Below are 21,140 nucleotides of genomic sequence, written 5' to 3'. Positions count from 1 at the left end.
TGCACTGAATTATTATTTAGTTTCTGGATGCTCAATAACCTCTATTTCATATTACAGTGCTTTTAACATCAAAACCATGTCATGCTGTGTACTGCTATTTTTACCCTGTTTCTGCCGGCCTTTGAGAAAGGAAGCTTTGACAAAGGAATCTTGCATTAGTGTCCTGGTGGAAACACCAGATGATGCTGGTTGAGGAAAAGTCATGGGTGATTATGATATTGATTCACACTACTACAGGGCTGCATGCACAGAGAACTTTTACAAGATCATGCTGTCTGTATGTAAGAAAAGTAAAGGCATCCTCAAATTGAAGGTTGATTTTAGTATCAGAGTGCTTTAATAGGCACACTCTAGTTGGATACAGGTATCATGTTGATACTTTTATGTGTGTGAGGTGCTAGGATGTGGAATGAATAAAAACATAAATAAATATAAATTAAACAGAATATGTAACAAGGGATTTCAGTGAAAGAATGGTTAATTTACAAAAGCAGTTGAAAATAAAATAAAAACATAAATCTAGAGCCAAAAAATCAAAAAGAGAAAAAAGAAATTAAAGTAAGCTTAGTGCAAGGATTAGTGTGTGTACAACAATACACAACAAACATATGCATAAAATAGTGCACATTTCTCTTAAAAATGTCATCTACTAAATAAAAAGTGTTATCAAGTAAACACATCTTTGTTCTATTTTTAAATAATGTGCTGTTGGTGCATAGATCTTTGGAGCTTATTGGACAGTTAACTAAACATTTTTACAGCTTTCTGTACCTGGGTTAGATTTCTGAAATCACAATGGAGGTTAGCCTTCTTTCTTGTATTGTGATTATCATACATTTCATTGATTTCATAGCACACAGAATTGTCAATCATGAAGTTCGTAACAGAATAAATGTATTGGGTAGTGATGGCAAGTATCAAAATTTCCTTACAAAGACTATAAAAGAAGGTTCTCAGAGAGACTCTGCACACGATTCGGGTATTTTCCTGCGGGAAAAATTCTTTAATGTGGGTGAATTGAACTAAAAGATAATTCCATAGCCAAATACCAAAGTGGAAATACCAAAGAAAGTGGGCTTTGTGATACTGATGTCTCTAATGTGAGACTGTCTAAGTGGCAAAAGTAGCCGAAGCCACACTTTTTATGATCTGGGGGACATGATGTTTCCAGATAACACTGCTATCGATGTAGAGACCTAGAAATTGGAGCAGTACACTCTTAGTATTTGCTCACTGCCCTGCAGAATAGCTATCTCTTGTGGGATTTTGTGTTCATTTTGACCAGCCACCAGAGTGCATTAGTGTTGACTATGTTTGGTGTTGACTATGCTTGGTGTTGACTATGCTTGGTGTTGACTATGCTTGGTGTTGTTGTCAGGCCTGGTAGTGTATATGTGTGAACAGCATCAGACATTGAGTAATTTCTGTGAAGGACACAGAGATACTACGTTCTTATATGAGACAGCATTTCAGCACCTGACAGAGTTTGAAAGGGGTCTCATTGTGGGTGTCCATTTGGTTGGCTGGTCAAATTGTGCGATATCCTGATATGTGGCCCTATGTTGGACAGCATGGGAATGTGAGGGGAGGTATACTAGTCCTCAAGGTTGAATAGAGTTCCAGTTTATTCAGCAATGAATCATGGTACAGCATTAACCTGGATGATCATCACTGGTGAGTATGGCTGCAACCTGGGAGAGGTCCCATTCTTCTAATGTTTTGGAGAGGCACAGCACTGTGTCATGGCGTGGGGAGCCACTGGGTATGTCTTCAGGTCACAGGTGGTAGGGACTGAAGGAAGTCTCATGGCACAGCGGCATGTCATGGACGTTCTGGAACCTCTTGCAGACAATTATTACTTGGGCACACTGATAACAGTCTCATAGTAAATTTACTACCTTATGAAGTTTCGTCAACAACCAATTAAAACTATGTCTGAACAGTTCTTGAAAGACCCAACAACACTGACTGACTGCTGTGTCATCCTCAGCCTATAGGCATCACTGGACGTGGGTATGAAGGGGTGTGAGGTCAGCACACCTGTCTCCCGCCCGTTGCTTCGAGCCGCTACTTTTCAATCAAGTAGCTCCTCAATTTGCCTCACAAGGGCTGAGTGCATGCCGCTTGCCAACAGTGCTCAGTAGACAGGACAGTCACCTAACCAAGTTCTAGCCAAGCCCAACAGTGCTTAACATCAGTGATCTCACAGGAACCAATGTTACCATTGTGGCAAGGTCAGTGGTCAACAGTCAATTACATTTTGTAAGCAACAACAACTTTCATAAACATAACAACTTAAAGAGGAATGATCTACAGTATCCATCATTCAGACTTAGTGTATCAGAGAAAGATAATGAGCCATAAAAATCTTTGGCCACCTACTTAAGTGAGTACAGAATTTAATGGCTAACAAAATTAATTTCAAATACAAACAGAACTCATATCAGCTCGACAACAAATTCTACTTGGGGGGGGGGGGGGGAGGGGGGGTAATGGGGGAGGGGGGGGGCATGGGGCACACAGATATGAAATTGTGTAAATGGACAGCATATTGTCACCTTTTCCTCTGAGAGGATGTACAACAATTATAAAAACTGACTTGTTCAATATCATTGCAAGAGTTCATAATTATGATTCACAGAACATGGAATCAATTTAAATATTTCTTCTTAACTGTAAGAGTATGGAGTTGTTATTCAATTTTGTACTTCATTTCCCTAAAGTCTTGTATTACATTAGTTTTCCACTGAAATTTAATAAATTACAAAAGAAGACATTATTTCAAAGCCATACTCATATTATGTACGTATTATAAAGACAACAGACATGTATTCCTTTACACGTGATAATTAGAGATCTACTGTTTTTTCCTTAGATGTAAACAATCACTACTAATAGCTTTAAACACATTATTTTTCCTGATGTGTGCTTTTGTAAGGTATGAAGAGTCCCACATTATGGTGAAGAAAAGTTTAAAAGCCCTGTGCAGCCAGATCAACCATTTCGTCTTTCGGAAGGAAAATTATAATACTAGACTTGACAACTTTTCAGTTGCAGGTTCTCAAGAAACATATTGTCATATGTCATATCAAAGTAACTACTTGTTGAACAAAATAAGATTTTTTGGTATTGGCTACATTGCACTATACCTCTTTGTCCGATGGCCTTCGACGCTCCATTTCATTCAAGGTTCGGAGAAGTTGTTTACGCCGCTCTTCTTGCTGGCCCATCAGTTTTACAAGCAAATGAGAAAGTGCTTTCCGCTTCTCACTTAATTCAGCCTATGAAGAAATATATGAGACATACATAAATAGGTTCTAACAATTAACAATTAATTCATATACAAACAGACGAAGTATGCTGCTCCTACATTTAACAGATACTGTGTGTCTGAAAATTAACAGACAATAAATTTTTGATAAAGAATATCTTTAGGCGGAAGCACTGAGGAATATGTTACATGGTTGTTGAAGTAGAAGTAGAAGAACAACAACAACAAGAATTAGTAGTAGTAGTAGTAGTAGTAGTAGTAGTCGTCGTAGTATATTTAGACAGGGATTGCTTTTTGGGGGCTATCAGATATGCTAAGTTAAAATAAAGAGAAAACTCATCAGACATTTGAAATCTACAATTAGATAGGCCTCCTCCACACTTGTCCAACCATGTATTACATGTAATTCTACCTTGCCACTTTCCATTAGGTCATTTTCTCAACCATTTCTTACCTCTTCAAATCTAACAAAGAATTTCCACTGTCCATGTATCATCCATTTACCTGACTGTCTCTCCTGCCCACCTACATTACATTTTCATTACAATAGTAACAGTTTGTGCTGCACTCAGGTGTCCAACCAGGTACTGTCATTTACAAAATATGGTATTTCGACAGCTTACCATGCTGTCATCGTCATGAGATATCTGCAGAATGAGTGTCTTTGCATTGTTATGTCTCCTTTTTACTCTTATCGCTCACCACCCCTCCCCTCCACTATACAGCAGCACACTACAGTGGATAGAGTGGTGGGGAACACAATTGCCAAATGCTGGGCACAAACTCTCATCTCTCAGTGTCTTTTCCATCTTCTTCAGTTTTGGAAATAATTACTGGACAATGTCGTAACTTCAGCTGGCCAAGTGCTGAGTCCCACACTTTAGTGAGAGTGAAGCCACTGTCCCCATTGATCATGTAGTCAGCCACTCATATCTGAACAGCTTCCTTTAAAACACATTCACAAAATGATGATATCTGTTTTAGGATCACCATTTGTTCATATTTCACTGACTTACTGAACAATCTTCAGCTCACATTTTACACTTTAATTTGCTGCTTCACTACCAATAGTGGAAAATGATAACACACACTGATTGTTAACTTTCTGTATTAGACACATCAGAAGCTTAGTTTTGAAAACTATCTATCATTTACCAAAAGCACTGCAGGTCATTTTTTGGACTCTGGTATGTTTATTTTATTGTTCATACATTAATCATCTTTTAACTGCAATACATACAAAAACTGATCAACTAATTCATGACTTCACTGTAAATTTACACTATTTTTTCTAATATGTTGGTAAAGAATTATTTCGGTCTTATTTTAACAGATTTTCTGGCCTACTTTAATATTTGTTCTATTAAATTTTCCAGTTGTTACTGAAGTTCATTTTTACAAGAAGCAAACTGTACAATGCCATCAACAAAAAGAAAAGTTGGTTCCGTCTTGTTTTATTGAGTTTAAGGGTTGCTGAAAGTCGTTTTGATGACATAGATTCTCCTTGCCTGACTCATCTTCTGAACTTCACCTTATCCTGATGAAGTGTAATGGGAGCTATAGCACTGATGTGTAAGGTGGGTTCAAATGGAAAGGTACAAAATTTCACAACAACTTAACATGATGAAATTTGAATATGTCACTTTGGGATTACATAGTGCGACATCTAGGAATTCAAATGTAGTGTCGTCACCTCCCCCTACAAAACTGAAAGCAGTGCCCTTAGCAAGTGACATGTACTGTGAGACACTCTGTAGCCTACACAAGTTCACCAAGAGCAAATGGCCTGGGTTGCCAATGGAGGGAGTGATTCTGCTGCACAATTATGTGCACCCACATCTCCAAGATCACACAAAGTAAACTGACCAAGTAAAACTGGGAGCAGCTTGAGCATCCATTCTACAGCAGAGACGTGTTGCACGCTCTCTCTCTCTCTCACACACACACACACACACACACACACACACACACAGACACCTGAAAGGGAAACACTTCAACTTGGACAACGAACTGAAGTACGCAGAGCTACACAAATTCTGATGGAAACAGAGAACCCTTTGGTTTGTGAAACAGTGGAACAGTTGTGCTCAGGCCTCTTCTGATTACTTTTGAATGAACACTTCAATTATACTCACAGCGTCATTTTGTACATTTTCTTTTGAACACCCCCCATACAGATTCTTCACAATATACTGTTAGGGGCAATCAAATGAACATGAGACAGACGACAAAAAGTAAGGAAACTGTTTACTACTTCAAAAGTAATCGCCATAACTGTTAATACATTTATGCCACTTTGAGACAAAAAGATCAGTGCCTTCATGGAAAAATGCATGCGGCTGCCTATGGAACCACAATTGTACCCAGGCATACATCTTTTCATTTGAAGCAAACTGACAGCCTCAAATGCCTTTCTTCTGGGCTCCATGTTTCCATGGTGGCAACAGAAGAAAAACATTCGTAGCCATTGATGTACATCAGGGTATAACCATGGCACCATAGGCAACTGCAAACATTTTTGTATGAAGGCACTGGCCATCTTGTCTCACAGTGGCATAAATGTGTTAACAGCTGTGGTGATTACTTTTGAAATAATAAACACTTTACTTACTTTTTCTCCATTTGTCTCGTTTTCATCTGACTGCCATTATACATAATCTGGGGCAATGCTTTCCTTCTGAAGGGCTCTTAACAAAGATTTTATAGAAAAATCTATTAACTCCAGTAAGAAGCATATATACTCATTGCCCTTCTTTAATTTTATTCAGGACCAGCAAATGGTGAATCCCCTTCTAAACCCAGCACTTTTCATTGCTTGATTGAAATCCAATGTTTTTTGTATGTAGCTAGTAATAACTGTAGAAAATATCTCATTCATTATGGAGATGAGGCTGACAGAGCTGTAAAGTTCATAAACTGAACCACCCAGGACGCCCCATTGTTTTGAACCACAAAGATTACCTGGCAGAAGGACTGTGCCAGGATTACCTAGCAGACAGACTCCTCAAGCTGTCAGATTCATCCACCTACAAACCATACAAACCCTAACACAATGAGTCTATTCTATAAATCCAGCAGGATCTCCAGTCTCTCCTCAAATCCTTAAAACCATCCCAGAACCTCTCCCTGGAGACCACCTCTCTCCTCACCGCTACCACTCCCCGCGCTCCTGCCTTTGACATGCTTCCTAAAGTCCATAAACAAAACCACTCGGGACGCCCCATTGTGGCCGATTATTATGCCCCCATTGAGAGAATCTCTGCTTTGTAGGCCAACACCTTCAGTGTATTACCCACAACTTGCCCTCCTCCAATGACTCTCCACAGTTTCTGCTCCTTTACCACACAGTGCCCTGCTTGTCACTATTGATGCCACCCCCCTTTACACTAATATCCCAAATGCTCTCTTCAAATATAGTGACAGTCTCACTAAGGTCTTCACAGACTTACCCAACCTTGTACAAAAACAGATATTTTGTGCCTTATCTTTCCAGTCATCTACCATGTCCCAAAGTTCCACTGTCGGGCCACAGAGGAGCATTCCCCTCGTGACTCAGAACCAGCCAGGACAGGGCAACTGAAGTACATTCTCCGCCAGAGTTTTAACTACCTCTCATCGTGCCCTGAAATGAGAAATGTCTTACCCACTATCCTTTCCATCCCTCTCATAGTCGTAGTCTACCACCCACCGAATGTACACAATATCCTCATCCATCCCTACACAACCGCTGCTCTCAACTTCTTGCTCATATCTCTGTAAGAGACCTAGATGCAAGACCTGCCCCATACATCCTGCCACCATCACATACTCCAGTCAGGTCACAAACATCGCCTATCCCACCAAAGGCAAAGCTACCTGTGAAACCAGTCATGTGATCTACAAGCAAAGCTGCAACCACTGAGCTGCATTCTACGTGAGCATGACAACCAACAAGCTGTCTTTCTGCATGAATGGACACTGACAAACTGTGGTTAAGAAACAACTGGACCACCCTGTTGCTGAGCATGTCACCCAACACAACGTTCTTCATTTCAATGATTGCTTCACAGCCTGTGCCATCTGGATTCTTCCCACCAACACCAGCTATTCTGAATTGTGCAGGTAGGAACTCTCTCTGCAACATATCCTATGTTCCCGTAACCCTCCTGACTGAACCCAGCTGCCCTACCCTCTCTCCACCTTGTCCCTGCATGCTCCCACTAGCAGCATTTTGCTGTCCCCCACTCCTACCATGCTCTCTCTCCCCCTCCCCACCACAGCCTCCTCTTTATCCCTATCCTGTTGCCTCTCCCATCACGTGCTGCTGTTCATAGTCTGGAATCAGCTCTGACAGAGACTGTGGTCATGTGTGTGTGTGTGTGTGTGTGTGTGTGTGTGTGTGTGTGTTGTTGGCCAAAAGCTCATTTTGAGATAGTCTTTTTGTGCCTCTCTGTGATGCAGCATCTCCGCTATATGGTGACTAGCAAATATCCTTTTTATAATATTGTAATATTCCATCTTGGATCTGCCATTGTTTGATTCTGTAATTTTTTTTATGACTTGTAAAGTACGACACTTACTACATTCTACAGTTTTGAGGAATTGTCTTTTTCTGCAGCCATTATGTAAACAATTTTGCAAGTTAATTGTGTATTCGTTTTCCCACAGTTTTATACATTTCTTTTGAAAAACAAATAGCTCCTAATGCTTTTCCTTTCTTACACCCATTCTCATTTTTTTTTGTTATTTGCCTCCTTAAGTCATTTTTTCTTAATTATCATTACTGTTAGAGATGTGCTATAATATAAAACTGTCATTCAGAAATTCCGAGTATAAGATGAGGCCCAACTTTAATAAATTACATTAGTCAGAATAATTTGTTAATTAATTTGAGCCATTTCAACTAACTAGTTTTGCTAAAGCTCAGTTCAATTAACTAACAGTAATTATTTCCTATTCCAGTCACTTTGTTGATATGTAAGCACATGTAATTACCATATTACTGATAAAGTTAGGAAAGTAACTTATAGAAACCCTTAAATTATTCATGTAGCTAATTTCCAAAACATGGTAGGAACATCAGCACTCAATTAATTTCTGGGCAGTTAAAACTTTTATGCATGACACTATTTAGCTATTTTTGCAGTTTCATCATCAAGAAGACTTATTTCAGTCAAAACTCTTATTGTAAATAAAGTTCAGACAAAAACCAATTTTTCTGTACTATTCAATTAATCTGAGATGTAAAGATCTAATTATACATTGTTGAAATGATGTATTTAGCAATGTGAAATTTTAGTAGCCATTTTTGCAAAGCTATTTAAGCACTGGGCCTGAAGTCATTTTTAGGTCTGTTCTGAGATTTCAAGAATGGAATCCATGTCAATCGGAACCATAATAATGTGATGAGGCAGTGATGTATTGTAGTGAATAAGAAAACAAACAGTGAAGTAGTACAATTAACAATTATTACTGATTTTTAAAGTGCCACACATATTGTTCACCTGAGTGCTGATTAGGCTATACTGCACAGTGACTGTTACACCTACCCAATCTACATTTGTTTGAAGACATCCTTCCTATTCACCTTAATCAACTTTATACTTACCAACAACTACTTCACCTTTGTGGGACAGGCATACAAACAGATCAGATGTAAAGCCGTGGGAACCAGGATAGCTCCTTCCTATACCAACCTTTTCATGGGTAATTTGGAAAGAGCTTTCCTGGGATCCTTAAGTCTTCAGCCTACAGTTTGGTTAGGATACATTGATGACATCTTTACCATATGAACTCATAGTGAGGGTGACCTGTTAAAATTCCAGGAATCTCTGAATACCTTCTCCTAATTAAATTAAAGAAAGATTAAGGAAAGGCAAACCCATGTTTCTAGCACTTGTAGACTTAGAGAAAGCTTTTGACAATGTTGACTGGAATACTCTCTTTCAAATTCTGAAGGTAGCAGGGGTAAAATACAGGGAGCGAAAGGCTATTTACAATTTGTACAGAAAGTAGATGGCAGTTATAAGAGTCAAGGGACATGAAAGGGAAGGAGCGGTTGGGAAGGGAGTGAGACAGGGTTGTAGCCTCTCCCCGATGCTATTCAATCTGTATTTTGAGCAAGCAGTAAAGGAAACAAAAGAAAAGTTCGGAGTAGGTATTAAAATCCATGGAGAAGAAATAAAAACTTTGAGGTTCGCCGATGACATTGTAATTCTCTCAGAGACAGCAAAGGACTTGGAAGAGCAGTTGAACGGAATGGACAGTGTCTTGAAAGGAGGGTATAAGATGAACATCAACAAAAGCAAAACAAGGATAATGGAATGTAGTCGAATTAAGACGGGTGATGCTGAGGTAATTAGATTAGGAAATGAGACACTTAAAGTAGTAAAGGAGTTTTGCTATTTGGGGAGCAAAATAACTGATGATGGTTGAAGTAGAGAGGATATAAAATGTAGACTGGCAATGGCAAGGAAAGCGTTTCTGAAGAAGAGAAATTTGTTAACATTGAGTATAGATTTAAGTGTGAGGAAGTCGTTTCTGAAAGTATTTGTATGGAGTGTAGATATATATGGAAGTGAAACATGGACGATGAGTAGTTTGGACAGGAAGAGAATAGAAGAATGCTGAAGATTAGATGTGTAGATCACATAACTAATGAGGAGGTACTGAATAGAATTGGGGAGAAGAGGAGTTTGTGGCACAAGTTGACCAGAAGAAGGGATCAGTTGGTAGGACATGTTCTGAGGCATCAAGGGATCACCAATTTAGTACTGGAGGGCAGCGTGGAGGGTAAAAATCGTAGAGGGAGACAGAGAGATGAATACACTAAGCAGATTCAGAAGGATGTAGCCTGCAGTAGGTACTGGGAGATGAAGAAGCTTGCACAGGATAGAGTAGCATGGAGAGCTGCATCAAACCAGTCTCAGGACTGAAGACCACAACAACAACAATTAAATTTCATATAGTCTTATTCCAAATCCCACGCCACATTCCTTGATGTTGACCTTGACCTCATCAAAGGCCAACTACACACTTCCGTCCACATTAAACCTGCCAAAAAACAATAGTATTCACATTTTGACAGTTGCCATCCTTCCCATGTAAAGCGTTCCCTCCCATACAGCCTTGGCACTCGAGTATGTCTTTGTTAGAATGCAGACTCTTTAGAGCAATACACCACCATTCTCACATCAGCCTTCACTGCACGTAATTACCCCACCAGCTTAGTTCAAAAGCAGATTTCCCAGGCCTTCACATTCAATCCTAGTGCTGCTGATCCCTCCAAAAAACAACTTTAGAGCACACCGCTGGTGACTCAGTATTATCCTGGATTGGAATGTATTAATCAGCTACTTCGACAGGGCCATGACATCCTGAAAATTAAATACATTCTGCCTGAAATTTGGCCCATCTCACCTAGAATAGCTTTTCGTCACCCTCCTAATCTTTGCAGTATTCTTGTCAGTCCCTAAGCTGCTTCTGCACCCATCTTCCTACTCTATGGCTCCTACCTCTGTGACCGTCCCTGATGCAAGACTTGCCCTATGCACCATGCTACCACTAACTATCGCATCCGTGTAACTGGAAAAATATTTGCTATAGAAGGGAAAGGCATCTGTGAAACAACACGTCACAACTGTTATGTACACACTGTTCAGTCTTCTAGGTCAGCATGACTACCATCAAACTTTCAATTAGAATGAATGGGCATAGGCAGAGGGTGTATACTGGCAACACGTGATATCCTGTTGCAGAGCACGCTCTACAACGTGACAATCATAGCCTCTGTGCCTGTATCAGTGCATGCCCCATATGGTGACTTCCCCCAGATATCAGTTTCTCACGTCTCTGCAAGTGGGAACTAGCGCTACAACACGTCCTTAGTTCTCGCCACCTACCCGGCCTTAATTTACGTTAATTTCTTTTGTCTTAGCATTTCTTTACAGTAACTACTCTTTTCTTCACTCCATTTTAGTTTTCTACATCTTTCATTGTCTTACTCACCTATTTTTCACTGCTCTCCTCCCACCTCTATTATGTACAATGCCCTTAGTTTTTCACTCTTATTAACTCATGCATGATGTTTAAGCAGTAATCTCTGTCTTGCAAATCACCCAGTCATCCACCGTTAAGCTCTCAGGTTTTCACATCTTGTTCGATGCAGACCATAATAATCAGTCTTTCTTTCTTTCTCATTACATTAAGTAAGTCTCTCCTGACCTGTGGTTCTGGGTGACTTTCCCATAATCTACCCCCTTTCCTAGATCTCTCCAGTCCTTTACCTTCACCCCTTCAACCCTTCTGCCTGAAGAAGGAGCCACTGTCTCACAGAAGCTTGGGTAATTACAACCTTCTTTATGTGTGTGTTCTGCCGCCGCTTGGTGAGTAGATTTTTTATCTATCTAATTAAATAATTTTGTCAAACATCGATTTTTTTCATTGCTATTATCTATATTTGTATAACATATTATCATTAGTTAGAAAGTGCAGTATGTGCATGACTGGTAAATGAGATTTAACTATGTAATGAAGGCATGGACTGGCCATAACTAATTCAGTGAGGAGGGTTTGATATTTATAGAAGTAAAACCAGTGAAACCAAATGTATCTACACTGCTGGCCACCTTAAATGCAACACAATGAAGGAAGCATCCGAATCAAGTGAAATTTACACCATGGGTTTGCAGCGATGAGATATGCAACTGATTAGATTTTCAGCGCAGACGTACATCACGCGCGCCTGTGGCGCCACCTCATAGCGCCATTTAAGGCTTGGCGATTTCGACGAGTGTACGTTCGGCACGTGTGTTTACCTTGTGGTTGTTTCACAAGACGATCAGTTATGCCTTGTAGACAACAGCGAACATCGTTTGATCAAGTATCCGAGTTCGACAGAGGAAGGATAGTGGCTTACCGAGATTGTGGATTATCATACAGAGAAATCGCTAGTCATGTTGGACGAAACCAAACAACTGTAATGCGGATATGTGACCGTTGGATGCAGGAGGGTACGACGGACCGACGTGGTCGATCGCATTCACCTCGGTGCACCACTGCACGTGCTGATAGGCAAATTGTGCGCATGGCAGTGACAGATCGCTCAGTGACATCCCGAACCATAGCACAGCACATTGCGTCTGTAACGCATCATCCAGTATCTGCGTGTACCATTCGACGCCGTTTACAGCAGAGTGGTCTGTCCGCAAGACGTCCATTGCTTCGTCTACCATTGACGCAGAACCACAGACGTCTCCGTCGCCAATGGTGTGATGACAGACGGATGTGGACGGCAGAATGGAATGACGTTGTCTTTACTGACAAGGCACGCTTCTGTCTGCAGCACCACGATGGTCGGATTCGAGTGTGGAGACACCGTGGAGAGAGGATGCTGGACAGCTGCATTATGCACCGCCACACTGGTCTTGCACCGGGTATTATGGTATGGGGCGGTATTGGATATTACTCTCGCACGCCTCTAGTACGCATTGCCGGTACTTTAAATAGCCGGCGCTACATATCCGAGGTGCTGGAGCCAGTTGTCCTTCCTTACCTTCAGGGCTCGGCCACAGCCATATTTCAACAGGATAATGCGCGACTACACGTGGCACGCATTGTCCAAAGGTTCTTCGTCAATAACCAGATTGAATTGCTTCCCTGGCCGGCTCTCTCTCCGGATCTTTCGCCAATAGAAAACATGTGGTCCATGGTTGCTCAACGAGTGACCCAGATTACATCCCCAGCTGCCACACCAGATGATCTTTGGCAACGTGAGGAAGCTGCTTGGGCTGCTGTACCCCAGGAACACATCCAACGTCTCTTTGACTCAATGCCGAGACGTGTGGCAGCGGTGATCTCCAACAATGGCGGCTACTCTGGCTACTGATTCTGGCAGGAACCACATGTCACAGACGTCTGTAAACGTAATCATTTGATACTTGGTCAACATGTTATCTACAAAATAAATTTTGTTGTGCTACCTCTTGTCTTTCTTGGTGTTGCATTTATGGTGGCCAGCAGTGTATGTACACCACATTATTGGATGTAAATAGTGCTGTACTCACCCACATTTACATCCAATTTTCCACTGTGAATGCTGCCACCGACGAACTACAAGCTGATAACTGACCAGATTTGTCACAACCCCAAATGACTTTATACACTACATCTGACATTGCTTCCAGAAAGTCTTTATTTTCATTGTTTTTGCGATTTACTCCTTGAATTAAATAAACAGTTTTAAATAATCTTTGAGTGCCTCCTTAGTTTCCTCTCTGTTTGAGTCACTATTAAATTTCCACAGTAGATTCTCCCATCACTTCAGACACATTTTTGATTTTATTTGATTTTTTATTGGTCCAGTTTTATCATATAGCACAAATTGTACAATTGATATTGGACAGGTCAAAGATAAGTTACAATAATACATAGTATTAGCAATTAAAATTAGGTACCTACTACAATTAATTTTGTTACTTATTCAGAAATTCTCTGACAGAATAGAAACAGTGCTTTATTAGAAATGCCTTTAGTTTAGCTTTAAATATTGGATGAGTAGTATTTTTTATTTCCCCTGGTATCTTATTGTGTAGTATTACAGTAATGTTAATTATGCTCCTCTGACAGGTGGTTGTTCTGTGATATTTTTGATGTATATTTGATTCCCTTCTGGTACTATAGTTGTGTACACTTTTGTTCTGTAGGATTTTACCTGTTTTCAGGAGGTAGTCCCTAATGAACAAAATAGTTTCATAAATGAATAAACTTGGAACATTTAGGACACCAAGCTCAGTAAAATGGGATTTACAGGACTCCATCTTTTTAAGGCCACAAATTATTCTTAAAGCTCTTTTTTTGCATCCTAAAAACCTTTACACTGTGAGTTGAGTATCCCCAGAAAACGATCCCATATCGGACTACTGAGTGGAACTGTCCATAGTATGCCTGCAGTACTGTTGTTTTGCTTGTTGTAGCCTTTAAAATTCTTAGGCCATAGCACACAGATGATAGTTTTCTACACAAGTTATTTATATGTGTGTCCCACTTTAAGTCTTGCTGAACCCAAAGACCCAAGAATTTTGTGACACTTACATTTTCTAGGGGATCATTTTTAATTGGGCTTGAATAGACATTTAATTAGTTGGAGGAATTAAATGAAATTCGACACACACAGTGTTTTCAGTATTTATAATGAGTTTGCTTTTTGTGAACCACTCAGAAAGTCTTTTCATAGAAATTTCTGCTGAGGACCGCAAAGTTTCTGGACTGGATCCAGTGAGCAATATGCTCGTGTCATCGGCAAACAGGACAGTTTTTGTGGGACTCGTATACTCAACTAAGTCGTCCACATAAATCAAGAAGAGTAGTGGACCTAAGATTGAGCCCTGTGGTACACCATATTTTATTGGTAATTCCCTAGAAAGAAAGGAGTTGTTTCTTGTTTTATTCATTTTGTTGAATTCATACTGAAGGATACTTTCTGCCTGCGGTTTTTTAGGTATGAACACAACCAGCTATGTGCTACACCTCTTACTCCTTGTCTTTCTACTTTTTCGAGCAGAATGGTATGGTCCAGGACATCGAAGGCTTTTGATAGATCCAGAAAAATACCTGCAGCTAATTTATGTTGATCAAGGGATTTTAAAATGCAGTCTAAGAATTCAAAAATTGCTGTCTGTGTAGATTTAGACTTTCTAAAACCATGTTGTTGTACTGTAAGAGGTGCATATTTATTTATGAAACTTAAAAGCCTGTCATAGAAGAGTTTTTTTAGAATTTTTGAGAAGGAACTTACAAATAGTTTCGTTCAGTTGAGTACATTCTGTTATGTTCTTATCATCATTTACTCATAGCTACTGTCCTCTCCTTAATAGTTTCCCCATTCTATCTGAAATTTTCTTTTCTTTTGTTGTCTTCATACTTGCAGTATCTTTTTCTGTTAGTTTAAGGGCCAGTGTTGAATAATTACCTCCTCCCATTTATGTCTGTGTATCATTTATTTTTCCAAATCCTGAACTTACTGCTTGTTTCTATCAAGCAGACCTCCCTACTCATATAAAATTATCATTCTCTGCATTTTTTATTTCCTGCCACATTACTCTTACTTCCTGGCTTTGCATGTATTTTTAAATTGCATCATACCAGTCTATGTTCACTTTAAATTCTTAGTGGTTAAGACCAACATCTTGTTCTGTATAACTTTCAAATTGTTTGATGAAACATAGTTAGTTTCACTTTTAGTCCTATTTGGTCCATAAAAATACAGCTCTTTAATCAAAATGGATAGATTGCTATTCACCACGTAGAGGAGGCACTGAGTGGTAGGCAGGCACATTGAAGAAGACTGCTAGATATTATCAGCTACCAGACTAACAAACTGTTGAGTTCAATCCGACATGTCGAAATCTGTCCTGAAGTTTTTTTATATGGAAAGAATACACTGAAAGAAACACAATGTCAAAAATGTAGCTGCTAAGATACACTGGAACGATTTTTTTAGAACTATTGAAAATTTCCAAATTCATAGCATGCCAGACAGCTAGAGAAATGTACAGCCCATAGCTGTAGCAGATAGTGCATGCGCAACAAAGCGGGCAAGTATCCTTGGTCAACGGCTGATCGGCAAACAGATAACATGGCACAATATGATCATAATTTGTAAAGTGAATTCCAGTTTCCATTAGCAGTTTCTCTGACACAACTGTTCAAAATTACTATTCACTCGAATTTGCAGCTCATTTAATACTCTTAATAATTAGCAGTTGACTTTTCAGTATCACTAAATGTTAACAATGGAGATAAAAATGAATTAATTTTGTTTGTGATGTCTTCGAATATATTTGCTAATAGCAACTGTCTTTGTGCAGGTCCCAGAGTTTTACAGTAACGTGGAATCCAATTAATGTTTTCAATCTTGCAAAGGTGAAATATGCAGTCAAGTCACCTACTTCTCCTGAAGACCTACATAAGTGTTGTTTATTAGTCAATTTCTTGGACATTCACTTGAATGATGTTGACACATCAGAAATGATGGAAACATTAGAAGAAATAGGAAATAATTCTGACAATTTTGTGAACTGTGTTTAGAGAATGAGTGTTGAGCTAATTAAAGTCCAGAAAAAAATAGAGTACCTACATATACAATAATAGTTTCCAGTGACAATGAAAAGACTGTATATTTTTTGGGTTAAACAAAGGAGGGAGAAATCACACCAGCATAAACAGTGCGCAAAGCCAGTTTTGTCTTGTAAATCTGCACATGAAATGTATAAATGGAAGAAAGATTTACAAAAGGTACAAAATATATGCTAAAATGAAACTTGAAGTATGAAAGGTTTAGCACTGGTCTTGAGAGTCAGTGCATGAATACGCAGGGAGATCAATGAGACAAGGCACGCTGAACTACACGTGAGATATTTGTTACTGATTTTCCGGCTTCTTTGACCTGTTTAAACAGATGCAGAAAATTACAAAGGAAAGGAGGTCCCGAAATTATGAGATCCCTCAACTAATTGTGTAGAGGAGATGTCATTAATAGGTAAAGTGTACAAACTGCTGTTATAGCTGACTAGCTTCTTGCTATTCCCTAAAATGCTGTGTATAAAGCCGATCAGTCGGGTTTCATGCAAGAACTGCATGCAAACTGCACTTTACCATTTAAAGTGAAGAAAAGACAGAGTCGCTTGTGCAGTTGATGAATGCTATGACGCATTCTTATACAACATTGCTAATGATAAGTATCAGTGGATTACCATTTCCACAGCTTGGTATCTGTATTCAGAAACTTGAAGGCAAATTAGGACAAAAAAATAAAAAAAGAACTGTTTACTTGCAAAAAACTAGTAATTAACATAACAAAATCTGAAAACTGCAAGAGAATAATTTTCCTTGTTACATCCAAAACATCATCTTATCATGTGCAGAAAAAAGTTCATTGTTTTGTTTGACTCTTGGCCTACACATAATGATACCTCTGTAGTTAGGGACATTACAAAAAGACTGTTAATATAGCTCGGATTCCACCAGGAACTAAAAATGGGATTCAGCCTCTCAATAAAAACACTTTTTGACAGCATTAAGTACTTGTCAGAAAATTGCCGAACAACATAATTTATAATAGATTTTTGTCATTTCAGGTTTACAAGCAGAACAGTATTGCTAAATTTCAGTCGTTTCTGCACTGACAGTTTGCATCACATTTTGCAAATTTGTTCACTTTTGCCTTGTATGCAGCATAATGTGCAGAACAACGACCATTTCTTTCTCCATTCCAGTGGTGTGTAAATAAAACTAGGCAATTACTGTTAGTTGCGTGAATGCATTAATTTTTCTTTTATCAGGTGTGCCTGGCGTAAGGAAAACTTACATTTTTGCCATCCAACAGACACTTCGCATCTTTGTGATGACTAGAGGAAATAAATTGTTAGTAAAATATACATTATTCAAACATTACCATAAAGACTGTGCTATAAGAAATGTTATAAGATATTTAATGTTAACAAATTAAAGTCCCATTTGATGGAAGTTCTCGGTAATGTAGCATTATACACTATCTTTATTTTCTTTCCTCTTTTAGTCACTTGTGTAACAACTACATCTGCAAATGCTTGCTGATACGAACTACATGTTATTCAATAAATTAATGATTTGAAACATTTTTGGTATGGTTTCAATGCTTAAAATTCACACGTGTGTAGTTTAAGCTATATGGCGTAACATAATCTTGTCACAGCTGTGTCTGCTTATTGGCCAAATCACATGCTAGGCAAAAAAGGCAATACAAATCACAGTTGTAAGCAGTTCTTCATGTAACACAAATGAGTAACTTCAACATTAAAAAAAAAAAAAAAAATACTTGCAGTATGTCTTAGCAGCTAAAATTTTAACAGTGCATTTCTTTTGCTGTATTCTTCCTGTGTGAAAAATTTCAGGGTGAGTCATCACAGTCACAGTCTTCTCTGGGCAATAAGGCCCAACCTTTTTTAAGGGACTGAGGCTTTTGGAGGACAGGTTCATGCTGTGTTACAGATCTGTTTAGGTTCTTGGTTCTGCAGGGTGGCAAGAGGGACTCTTGAGGATGTGGCAGCTATGAGGTGATGTGGGGGGAGGTTTTAAGGAGGCTCTCGAAGTGGTGGTGGATAGTGGTAGACCAAGCCAGCAGTAATAGATAAATAGGTTGGACAGTTTTTTAAGGTGGCATTGTGCATGTTGCTCTAGTTCCTGGGGAGGGGGAGCAAGGGTTTCGATCTGGGAGGTTTAATGCAGGAATGTGGGATTAGAGAGCAGGAGGATTTTATGGATGGAGCAGAGGAAATGTAAGGGAGCTTAAATTTGATTTATATGGTTTTGCAGGAGCTTTGTGATGGTGTGATGGCTATGCACCACCAGAATTTGAAGAGATGTAGGTTACTGGACGAACAGACTGCAGCCACATACGGGTAATTTGATGTCCAGGCCATATTGAGGGGAGGGGGACGGGGTTCCATGAGTACATGACAATGCAGGAACAGTATGTGGAACTAGGTTCTTGCTAGGGATATGGTAACTTTTATGTATTGGTGCAGAAGGAAGGAGCAAGGATTCTTAACGGAGAATAAAAAATGCACACATATGCATGGAAATATTACAAAAAGATGAAACTAGATGAAGTACAGGGAGAAACAAGATGTAACTGAAATAATAATAATGAAGAAGCAGGATGAGATCAAAGTGAAAAGACAAATAAAAAGAGGGTAACCAAGTTGGGTGCATGTCGATGGGTAGATATGTTGGAGCGAGGAGGCAGAAGATGTAAACGGGTTGGATGAGGTCAGTAAGGAGCATACTTGAATAAGGGAAGATGGGGCTGTTAGTTGTGAGGTGCAAGAAAATACGTGTGGTGCAGGCAGGACAAAGAAAATACACAAAAATATGTGTGGCCTGCTGCCACTCAATGCCTTGTTTGTGTAATGAGTAGCAATTCATCTCTTTCCTACAGTTATTCTATACAAGATTTTCCATTGTTCAATTTTCTAATTGTTTTCTTCTGAAAGAATGTGCTTGAAGTAAACAAGTTTTTTCTCTCAGCAAATTATACTAACATATAGTTTGTCATTTCTAGTACCATATCCAAAGACTCCCACTGATGTATCATTCTTAAGTTTTTGTCCAATTTTAGCAAAGAAATCTCCTATTACTATCTTGTAATGGAATTTTCTGTTATTTATAAATTTCTATAACTCATCGTAGTGATTTCTTGCCTCTTTTTCGTACTGTTAAAATGTTGGTAAAAAGGCATGAATGATTCCCATGGATTATATTTTGTTTATTTTTAAAACAGTCTACCTATTGTGTCTGAGATTCCTTCAGCATCTTTAATACTTTAAATTTTCTAGTTTGTTATAAAGCCTACATCTGTGCAATATTTCCTTCCTGCCCTGTCTGTCTATAATAACATACGAAAAGATTGTAATCCTGATTTGTCTTCTTTTTTCATACTAGAGATAGTATTAATACCTCAAAAGTGTGATAAAAATCATACATACAGGCCTATAATTACTTAAGTTCTAGTCTGACAATGAGTTTTATGTTGAACATTAATCTGTTGTATATATATTCTTTTTACAAACAAGTTAGCAGAAATGCTACAAGTATGCATTATGCATCTACTCATGTATTCATTTGTATCTCATCACTAGCCACTAGAAGTTAAAAAATAGTGTAAGGTTTCCCACCATTATGAAAGAGATGTTCAAAAATATGAACTTCCATCCTTCATAGATTGTGGGCACATTATTTTCAGGTATGATACCTTATTTTGGAAAAATATAATATAATATGAGACAGGTATTTCATTACTAATTTATGTTTAATTTGTACCAGTATATACCATGTTTTACATAAATAGGCACTGACAGTATAGAAACTTCCTGACAGATTAAAACTGTGTTCTGGACGAGGACTCGTACCTGAAACCAAGCCTGTCCTTATTGTCTGAACTATGCAGACACGATTCGCGTACTACCTTCAGAGCTTAATTTCTGCCAGTACCTTTCTCCTACTTCCCACAGTTTACAGGAGCTCACTTGCACACTGTAACAGGACATGCTCCTCTAGCATTACTTTTCCCCAACAGTAGTTGTTGATACCAGTATTACGTTTTGAATTTTGGACAGATCATTTATATCATTTGGTTTTCTGAAAACTTTCATGTAATTGATCTAAAAACAAAGATGATGTGACTTACCAAATGAAAGTGCTGGCAGGTCGACAGACACACAAACAAACACAAACATACACACAAAATTCAAGCTTTCGCAACAAACTGTTGCCTCATCAGGAAAGAGGGAAGGAGAGGGAAAGACGAAAGGATGTGGGTTTTAAGGGAGAGGGTAAGGAGTCATTCCAATCCCGGGAGCGGAAAGACTTACCTTAGGGGGAAAAAAGGACGGGTATACACTCGCACACACACACATATCCATCCACACATATACAGACCAATATATGTAATATGGTTATTTACGCAGAGTGAGAGAGTCGTAAGCATGCCTCTGATGTGATCAGACGTATTTTTGTATTTTGTGCGAACAATGTAATTTTGGCTTTATTAATGTGAAAAATCAAAAGACTATATGATATAGTAAAATGTGAGAAATTATATTAATGTAAAAACAAAAATTTTGTAACAACAATCTTCAAAGTTATTTAGATCACTCCAAACATGTGGACCTGAAATGTGACATTTTCAGCTTCAAGAATCAGACAATAAGACAAGAAGAACTGGAGCCAACTCTACATGAAGCGTTAAGTAAACTAAAAAGTTTACTGTAATCTTCACTCTTCTCAAATCTTCATAAAAGACTAATGTGGACAATAGATGGAATTAGGAAGGACAGGTGAGATTACAATGTCT

General features: G+C 38.8%; 1 protein-coding gene across 1 annotated transcript in view; it reads right to left on the bottom strand.

The window, feature by feature from the left end:
- Positions 1-21,140, bottom strand: part of LOC126259635 (E3 ubiquitin-protein ligase LRSAM1-like) — a 179,567-nt gene that overhangs the window by 14,511 nt on the left and 143,916 nt on the right. Inside the window, exon 11 of the mRNA XM_049956560.1 lies at positions 3,150-3,281. Within this exon, the coding sequence (XP_049812517.1) occupies positions 3,150-3,281 (132 nt within the window). The remainder of the gene's footprint in view (positions 1-3,149; positions 3,282-21,140) is intronic.

The sequence above is a fragment of the Schistocerca nitens genome, chromosome 5 (assembly GCF_023898315.1).
Source record: "Schistocerca nitens isolate TAMUIC-IGC-003100 chromosome 5, iqSchNite1.1, whole genome shotgun sequence".
NCBI classification, from domain to species: Eukaryota; Metazoa; Arthropoda; class Insecta; order Orthoptera; family Acrididae; genus Schistocerca; species Schistocerca nitens.
Note: the sequence above shows the minus strand (reverse complement) of the source record. Positions and strands in the feature narration are given on the sequence as shown.